This window comes from Merops nubicus, unplaced genomic scaffold, assembly GCF_000691845.1.
Source record: "Merops nubicus isolate BGI_N331 unplaced genomic scaffold, ASM69184v1 scaffold20586, whole genome shotgun sequence".
Taxonomy (NCBI): domain Eukaryota; kingdom Metazoa; phylum Chordata; class Aves; order Coraciiformes; family Meropidae; genus Merops; species Merops nubicus.
In genome coordinates this window covers 11,912-20,749 of record NW_008617196.1, presented here as the reverse complement: position 1 = coordinate 20,749, position 8,838 = coordinate 11,912, and the positions used below count along the sequence as shown (strand labels likewise).

Genomic DNA, 8,838 nt, shown 5'->3' with positions numbered 1-8,838 from the left:
GGTCTAGGATGCTGGTCGCCTTCTTTGCCCTCTGAGCACATGCTGGCTCATCTCCCAGCTGGCTGTTGACCAACCCCCAGTGTCCTCCTTGGCTGTGCTGCCATGTGCCTCTAAAGCAGCGCTGGAGCAGGCAGGGAGTGAGCCCAGGGGTGCTCTGAGCACTGTCCTCTTACAGTTTTGGAGGGCAGAGACCTCTTGAGCTGCCCAGCCCGTGGGGCTGGCATTCATCACCCAGCCCTCTGGGTATCTCCAGCTTCAAAGGAGGGCTTGGGGGTGGTTTCACCCCACAACGCTGTGCTGGCTCTTGCACAGCCTTGCTGCCCCACTGCTGCAGGACTCCACCATGTCCCCTCCCAGGCTTCATTCTGCTCAATGGGACAGACAGAACTCTCATCCCATCCTCCCCCAGGGACAGGGTGCCATGCTGGAGCTCTGATGCTGGGCAGAGTCACCCATGGGCACGGGCAGGGGGTTCCAGGTGGGTGGGTGGGACCTGGCTGGAGCAGGGCTCTGCAGGTGGTGCTGGTTTGCCCTGTGGGTTGATTTGGTGCATGGGTTAAAGTGGTTGGTGCTCAGCGTGCTGGTCACCCCAGTTGCTGTGCTGGTGAAGCAGGGCTGTGGCACCATGGTTGCTCTCAGAGGGGGGCTGGTGCAGCTCCCTTTGTGTCCATGCTGGAGGAGGTCTGGCTGAGGGGCTCCAGAACCTTGCAGCAGCAGCAAGCTCAGTGCAGCAGATGACTCTGCCCTTTCCATCCATCTAAAACAGGTTGGAGGAGTCACACCCCACGAGTGCCTGCTGCTCTCTCAGTGCTGAAGGGACTCTGGATGGGAGCCTTGGACAGAGACAGCCATGAGGAGAACTCAGATGGGATGGGTCCCAACCTGAGGGGCTTCACTGGGGAATTAAATCTCTGGGGTCCTCAGCAAGGCCTTAGCCACAAAACCATTCTTCTGCCATTGTTTTGCTCTCTGTATTTGGCTGAATCTCTCCATGTCTGGAGGCATTTGGACTTGGGGAGCAGCAGAGCATCTGCTGCATGCTGGATTCCAGGGGACATGGGGATGCTCCAAGCACCACTGGCCTCAAAGCACACTGCAGGGCTGGAGCCTGGCCTTGGGCTCCTCATTTTCCCCTTCATTTGTTAACATTTGCAATTAGGACACTTAATTTTTGCAGCAGAAGATCCCACTGTGCAGTTTGACTGGAAACAAGAAGGTGGAAGGATGGGCTATAAGGGATGCTGAGCTGGTCTCTGAAAGCAGCAGAACTGGGCCCTGAGGTCCACGTGCCCCTCTGGTGGGTGCACCAAGGGTGTGGTGACTCCAGTGGTGGTGCACAGCATGGGGCTCCCCTTAAATCCCTCAGCAGCTCCCAGTGCAGGGGTGACACCTGTCTGCAGGGGTTATCAGTGGGTATTCCAGTCCTGTGTTGCTCTTCCTGCAGATGAGGAACCTTGGTGGGAGCAGAGCATTGCCATAGCAGTGGTCCACCCAGCTCAGAGTCCAGTTCCAGGCAGTGCCAGAGGCTCCAGGGAGAAGGGCCAGACACTGTAAGGGGTGATGCATGCCCCGGGGAAGCCCTCCTCCCAAATTCCCCTGTGAAAAGTTGCCCTTGACCCAAAGTGGAAGAGTTTCAAACCCTTCCAAGGCTCCTAGGTAACAGACACAGTACTTTCTAGACCAGAGATCCTTTTTACCCATACCACATTTAGGAAGAACATCTCAAGAGCACTCCTGGTTTCCTTTGTGTTGCTCCTGCTTTGTTCTGCTGATGCTGCTGAGTGGCTTTAGGTGAGCAAGAAGTGCTTCTGAACATCCCACAGGGATGTGGCTCTGGCTCAGGAGGGTTTTCCTTCCCCTGAAGGACCTGTGTTGTGGAGGAGTGCCTTTTCCAGTGCTCTTCCTTGGGTCCCTCACTGCCAAAGAGCTGTGGGGGTTCTTGATGGAGACAGAGAGACACATCCTGAGGAAGCAAAGTGACCTCATTGGGATGCTGAGCACCTCCTGTGAGCACCTGAGCATGCAGAGTTAGCTCGAGATGTGAGTTTGGGATAGTGCCCAGTTTTCAGGGGAGAAAAGCTTTGAGCAGAATAAATATTTACCAAATCAATTGACTTTTTCTTTCCCCTTTCTCCCTATTTGCTTTAGCTCCATGGGTAACCACGTTGTAATGACACTTTATGCTGCAGAGGGATGAGTCAGCCAGGTCTGGGGCTTTCAGCCCCTCTGGCCTTCAGGAGCTCTCTGCTGTGGTGGCATCTGTGGGTGTCTCGAGGCAGGGCTGCCCTCAGTGCTGGTGCAGGACCAGGGTGGGGGTTTCTGCCTCCTGCCCCCCTGCTCCTGTGCTGGGTTTTAAGCTCCCTCTTTGGCTGCTCCACCACCACCTCTCTTGTCTGCCTTTCCCTTCCAGGTCCGAGAAGTGTAGTGCTTCTGAAAGCTGTGAACCAGGTGAGGAATAGCTCAATTTCTCTTGTGAAATAGTGATGCCAGGCAGGGAGGGGCACTAGAGGAAGCTGCCTGCAAAGTCCCTTGGATGTGTGGCACCTGGTTGCCCCACAGTGAAGTTTTCAAGGGTCTTACCCTGTGACCCCTCAGCTGGGGGTCCCAAAAGTACAAAAATTTAACTAAAGAGAGTTAAGCATGTGCTCAAATGTGAAGCTAAGGGAAGTCTTCAGCCTGAGTTCCCCTCTCCCTGAGAGCCCCCACGACTGGGTCGCTGGGAAGTCAGTGGGGTGTCTGTTCTGAGCACCACAACTGAGAAGGAAATGCTTCTCCCCAGGGTGAGGGGCTTGGAGCTGTTGAAGAGCCACAGCAGAGCTGGCTGTGCTGCCTGCCCAGGCCAGGACTCAGCCCCTCACACCGGATCAGTCCCACCCCAAGTGAGGAGATTCCTCTGGAGCTCAGAGGCAGCTGGGCTGAGCACCGTGGGCACATCCTGCCCGGGCAGGCTCCCTTCTGCTGGGGGTCAAACCACACTGAGTTTTGCTGGTTGCATCCTGGTGTGATGCAGCTCCTAGAGCACGGGGCTGCAGAGGGGCACGTCCAGGCGTGGGTTTGGGAGCATTAAAAATGCCAGGGGTGCCCACAGGAGATGACTCCTCCTGCATCCCCACCAAGCTTGCTGGTGACCCAGTTTAAGTGCAGAAAGCCAGGAAACGAGCATGTAACGAGGGCCAGTGGCCAGTCTGAGGGGCCTCAACAGCTCCTGCCAGGCAAGCTGCTCACAGAGCCCATGCCCACAGGTGCCCTTGGGGTATCTCCATGCCATGGGCTTGATGCCACTGGGCCCCTTGGCCGAAGGGATGCTCACAGCACCAGTCTGGTGGGCAGGCGTGGTGTTGCTGGTGCCCGTTGGTGATTGCCTGACGTTGCCTTCCCCTGGTAGGTACCTCAGGAGAGCTGGGTGGGATCAGGCAGATCAAGATCGAGCCAGACGAGCTGGACATCATCCAGATCACCGTGCCAGGTAGGTGCTGGGGCTGCCTGTGGTGGCCTCTGCCCAGGCAGGGCTGCCCCATCCTGCCTCAGCATTTTGCTTTGAGAAGAGGCATTTGGAAGGTGTCTCCTAGCATGGAAGGTCCACACGTGGCCAAGGAATGGTCTTCCTCTGCTAGAAGTCGTTTTAAAGGGCAGGGCAGGAATGAGCTGGTTTCCTTGTAGAGCTTTTTGTTGTTCCTCTCTCCTTTGTGGCTTTTTATTTTTCCTTTCCCCTGGAGAAAGTGAGCCTGGCTTGCTGCTTTGCTTCAGTTGTGGGCTTGGAGGATCCCAGGTATTGAGCGTGGACTGCTTGTGAGGAGGTCCTTAGTTTAGAAGACCAGCCTGGTTCTGAAGAGTTTGTAGGAACAGGTTTAATAGTCAACCTGTGCTGAAAATGTGTTGGAGTGAGTGACACTGATGCATTTCCCCACACTGCTGCCCAGGGAGGTCACTGGTGATGGAGAGGAGCAGTTGGGTGCTTGAGGGGCAGCTGGGAGAGATGTTTTCCACTCACCTGACCTGGCCAGCACAGCAAATGATGATCCTCAGGGTTTAATGAGTGGATAGTTAGCACTTTGCATTTCCAGTGTGCTTTACAAACATTAATTAATAATCTCCCCAGGAGGAGGACAGCAAGAGGACTAGGGCCAGCAGTGCTGGGGACAGTGGTGGTGCCCAGCCCCACCACACCCTGTTGCACCCAGGTTGTAGCAGTCCCCTTAGCAGACAGATATTTAGGGGGTCATACCATACTTGTGCTGTGGTTCATGCAGGGGAAGGAGAAGGAATGAGGTGTAGTGGTAGGTCAAGCATTTTCATTTTCAACTTGGCAGCTAATGGAAGAGAAGAAAGCTAATACGTGGTGAGCTGGTGGTGTGTGGGAGGAGGAGGAGGAGGAGGAGGAGGAGGAGGTGTTCTCACTTCTCTGATGCTGGGTAGCTCATACTTCAAGTCCAGAGTCCACCTTCTCTTATTTAAAGCTTGTATTCAGTCAGAGGGAGTACAGCCCAGGGCAGGGAGGATTAACAGAAAGAGGTGTTCACCTACAGGGAGAAACTGATGAAATTTGGGTTATTTCTCCTGCGAGGTGATGGTTGAGAAGTGACCTGATTGAGGTATTTAAACTGGCTGGAGGTTTATTTAAAGCTAAATTTGGAGAGCTCTCTGAGGGCATTGGAGAGCCCAGCGTTGTGGGGAGACAGGTTAAAATGACAAGGACATAGGGATTACATAAAGGAAACCTGAGGAGGTGTGATTTTTGGGGAGGAAGGCAGCATTAGTGGGATGGCTTTCCCACCGTGGAGTCACTAAGTCAAGCAGCATTAACTTCTAAAGCCAAAATTGAGTTTCTGGATGGAATTAAACCAAGTAAATAATTCTGAACTATTTTTTCGCTTCACCTTCCGCAGAGGTTAGGAAGAAACTTTTGCTCCTTTCCTTTGGGCTGAGAGGTTGGGTGTGTTTCAGGGACTGATGGGCCAGCACCTTCTGAGCCCTATTTTGGGGCTGGTGCCCCCCAGCATCAAACCAAATGCTGCCCATGGGGGTTTTGTCCACAGACCGATCGCCGGGCTCGGATGAGATGCACGACCCAGTGCCCACACACGTGGCCTCAGAGGAGTCAAACTACATCCTAGAAACGGCAGCAGGTACCAGAAATGAAACTTCCAGAAGTCTGCAGAGGGGTGTGGGAGCTCGTGGCTCTGTCAGCAATGAGGAAATACCCTTCAGGAGCCAAGGTGATGGAGTTGGGAGCCACTCGCAGAGTCACAGCCTCCACCCGGCCAGCTGGGAGCTCTGAGACACAAACTGGTGGCTTCTCTGGCACCTCTGCTCCTTCCCAGCCCAAATCCAACCCAGTGGGCTGCAAACCCCAGTTCCTCCACCTGGCTCACCACTGGGATTTCCCTGGGGGGGGTGCACAGACCCCGTGGATGTGAGCGATGGGTTTGTGCTGCTCCTGCAGCTCCTGGCGTGGGGCAGGGGGTGGTTGGGTGACTGCAGGGGACCTGGGGACCTCCTGCTGCTGCCCAGTCTGGTGGTGCTGGTGCCAGGCACTGCTGACTCTCCCCTTTCCCAGCAGGGACAGAGAAGGGGCCTGGTGAGGAGCCACGACATGAGGAAAAGCAGATGGAGGGGTCAGGTGAGTGTGTGGTGAGCCCCTGGCACCACCCATCCTGCTTTTGTCAAGGGTGGATGAACACAGATGTGTTTGGTGTTTGGTTTTGGGAGCTTCCTACCTCCCCAGCAAAGCATTCAGCCTCTGAAAAGCTCAGCACAGAAAGGCACTGCCATCTTCCCAGGCTCCATCCTCCCCTCTCTTGCCTGGATTTGATCCGAGGGCTGGAGCAGCTCGGCTGTGAGGACAGGCTGAGGGAGTGGGGGCTGTTCAGCCTGGAGAAGAGGAGCCTCGGGGGGGACCTTATAGACACCTTCCAATACCTGAGAGGGGCTACAGGAAAGCAGGGGAGGGACTGTTCACAAGGGTTTGTGGTGACAGGATGAGGGGTAATGGCTTTAAGCTAGAAAAGGGCAGATTTAGGTTAGACATTAGAAAAAATTTCTTTAATATGAGGGTGATAGATCCTTGGAATAGTTTGCCCAGACAGGTGGTGGAGGCCCCATCCCTGGAGACATTCAAGGTCAGGCTGGATGAAGCTCTGAGCAGCTTGATCTAGTTGGAGATGTCCCTGCTCATAGCAGGAGGGCTGGACTAGATGACCTTTTGGAGGTCCCTTCTGACCCAATACATTCTATGATTTGCTTTTTCCCCTATTTTTTCCCTCCTTGCTGCTAGCACAGCTCAGTGCAGGTGCCTCACTGCCCTTCCTCACTCAGGGATGAGCTTGGAGGCACCTGCTGGAGGACCAGCACTGGTGTGGGAGGTGTGGGGAGCGTGTGGCTACTGGCCCAGGGCTAGGGGCTGCTAGCCTGGGGCTGTGCATTGCTTCCTCAGGAGGCAGCTGGTGTCTCAGGGCATTTCTTTCTTTCTTTTTTTTTTCTTTTTCAGATGGTATAGGGGATGTTTTAAGTCATTTGAGGAAACAAGTTGAGATTTTGTTCAACACGAGATACGGTAAGATGGTCATTAGCACATGTTCATCATGCCAAGTGCCAGCCTCTGCTGTGGGGAGCTCCTAATTGCTCAGAAATGTCACCTACCATTTCCAAACCAGCAGCTGAGTAAAGGTGCAATCTAATTTGTTCACTTGCTGTCTGCTGGGCTTACAAATGCATTTGAAATCTCCCCGGGCCTTGTTATTGCAGCTCTTCCCCTTGGTTTCCTCGATGCCTCTTTCCTGGCTCACAGCCCAGGAACTGCTGCCGTGATCTTCAGCCTCCCTCCCGCAGAGGGAAGGACCAAAGTGTTCCCCCCCATTGCTTTTTTGAAGGATCAGAGAGGGTTTTCCACCCGAGGTGGTCATGGTGTGCCTCAGGAGGTCTGGAGGGACCCCAGCCCTGGGGCTGGCACTTGGCATGCTCTGCTCACCCCTTTTTAGAAAGGTTGTTAAACCCAGAAGAAATAAGCTCTTTACTTTGAGGGTGGTGAGACACTGGCCCAGGCTGCCCAGAGAGGTGGTGGGGGCTCCATCCCTGGAGACATTCAAGGTCAGGCTTGGTGGGTCAACTGCTTTAGCTGCAGATGTCCCTGCTCCCTGCAGGGGTGTGGACTAGATGACCTTTAAAGATCCCTTCCAACTCAAAGCATTCCCTGAGTCTATAAGTACAGGCAAGGTCACACTGCATTTTGAGAGCTGGCAGAAAGTTTTTGCCACCAGCAGGGCTGGGGGATGTGACTCTGCCTGTCAGTCCCCAAAAGCAGAGGGGGCAGAGCTGAGCTGCAGCCCCCAGGCTCCCAGAGCCCCTGGTTTCCTGGGAAAGGAGGAGTTCTGGGATGCTCTTGGGCAGGGCTGGGCACTGGGGCTGCAGCTGGGGCAGCTGGCAGAGGGATGGCCCCAATCCACGGACTGGGAGGCCTCATCTGGACTCCGTCCTGGTTTCCCACCCTCACCAGAGAGTGCTGCCAGGCACTGGCTCCTTGCTTCCTTTTGGGCACTATTTAGCAGAGCAAGGGGAGCCCTCTCTGTGCTGAGGCTGGCAGGGCACCTGCTGGCATGTTCCCTGCAGAGGGATGGCCATGGAGGTCTGGATGGGGGGTCCCAGTGCCTTGTGGAGAGATGTTTGCAGCCTTCATAGGAAGCCTCTTTGATACGTGCCACCACAAGGCAGATTGCTACCACAGCAAATGCCAAAGCCAGCTCCTGCTGGCTGCCTGGCTCTGTCCTGCATCTCGTGTCCACCAGTGTCAGGGACATCCCTGCCAGGGACATCCCCACGAGGCACAGAGGGACAACAGACTCTCCCAAAACCTCCTCAGCACCCCCGCTGACAAATCCCAGGGCTGCTGCTTGGCTCCGACGTGGAGCTCCAGGAAACTAATGAGCTTTGATCCCCACGCAGCCAAAGCCATAGGAATATCAGAGCCTGTCAAAGTCCCCTACTCCAAGTTCCTGATGTACCCCGAGGACCTCTTTGTCGTGGGCTTGCCAGAGGGCATCTTACTGCGGCGTCCCAACTGCTTTGGGATTGCCAAGCTCAAGAAGATCCTGCAAGCGAGCAACAACATCCAGTTTGTCATTAAAAGGTAAGGGAGGTGGAGTGGCCATCCCCTGGGGAGGATGTGTCTGCTCAGAGCCCTGCCTGCTGGGCAGTGTCCTGGGGAACATCCATCACGTGGTCACCTCCCATAAATGTCCTTGATTAGAAGCAATCAAGGGTTGTTGCCATGTTGGGGCCATCCCTGAGAGACGGTGGTGGTGGTGGTGGTGTTGGCATCTCCCCCTCCACATCATTTGAGTTGTGAACCCACTTTTGCAAAGATTTGGCTGTAAAAGCAGGGAGCACTCAAGGGTGGGTGAAGGAGCCAAAGCCTTTCACCATGAGGGTGCCCAGGCCTGGGGCAAGGAGGGGCCTGGGAGCCCTGGGGGGTTTTCCTCTGGGAAGTGTCTCCAGCTGAGGTCCAGATGTGCAGGCACTGGAGAAGAAGCTGTCCTTGTCCTGAGGAGTGGGGGTGTCCCAGGAGCTGGGGGGGGCTGCGAGATGCCACAGCCAACACAACACAGCAGCATTGCTCTGAGAGAGGGAACAGGTCCAGCAGAGGTGGATTTTGGATATTTGGGGGTTTCCCACCCAAACGCTGCCTCAGCCTCCCTCGCAGAGGAGAGAGCTGGTGTGGCTGGAACAGAAAACAAACCTTGGGAGCGTGGGGGTTTGTGGCATCCCACCAGCAGCTCCCAGCCCAGCCTGACCACCCTTTGGGGTCTCCTGTCCCCATCCCAGACCCGTTTCTCTGTGATGCAG

The 8,838-nt window shown here is 55.3% G+C and overlaps 1 protein-coding gene across 1 annotated transcript in view; it reads left to right on the top strand.

The window, feature by feature from the left end:
- The window catches only part of LOC103775610 (general transcription factor II-I repeat domain-containing protein 1-like), a gene marked incomplete at both ends in the record, with an annotated part of 27,899 nt that overhangs the window by 7,373 nt on the left and 11,688 nt on the right, over nucleotides 1-8,838 (top strand). The window contains 6 exons of the mRNA XM_008943077.1: nucleotides 2,411-2,448; nucleotides 3,386-3,466; nucleotides 5,037-5,126; nucleotides 5,561-5,620; nucleotides 6,488-6,553; nucleotides 7,939-8,122. Of these exons, the coding sequence (XP_008941325.1) occupies nucleotides 2,411-2,448; nucleotides 3,386-3,466; nucleotides 5,037-5,126; nucleotides 5,561-5,620; nucleotides 6,488-6,553; nucleotides 7,939-8,122 (519 nt within the window). The remainder of the gene's footprint in view (nucleotides 1-2,410; nucleotides 2,449-3,385; nucleotides 3,467-5,036; nucleotides 5,127-5,560; nucleotides 5,621-6,487; nucleotides 6,554-7,938; nucleotides 8,123-8,838) is intronic.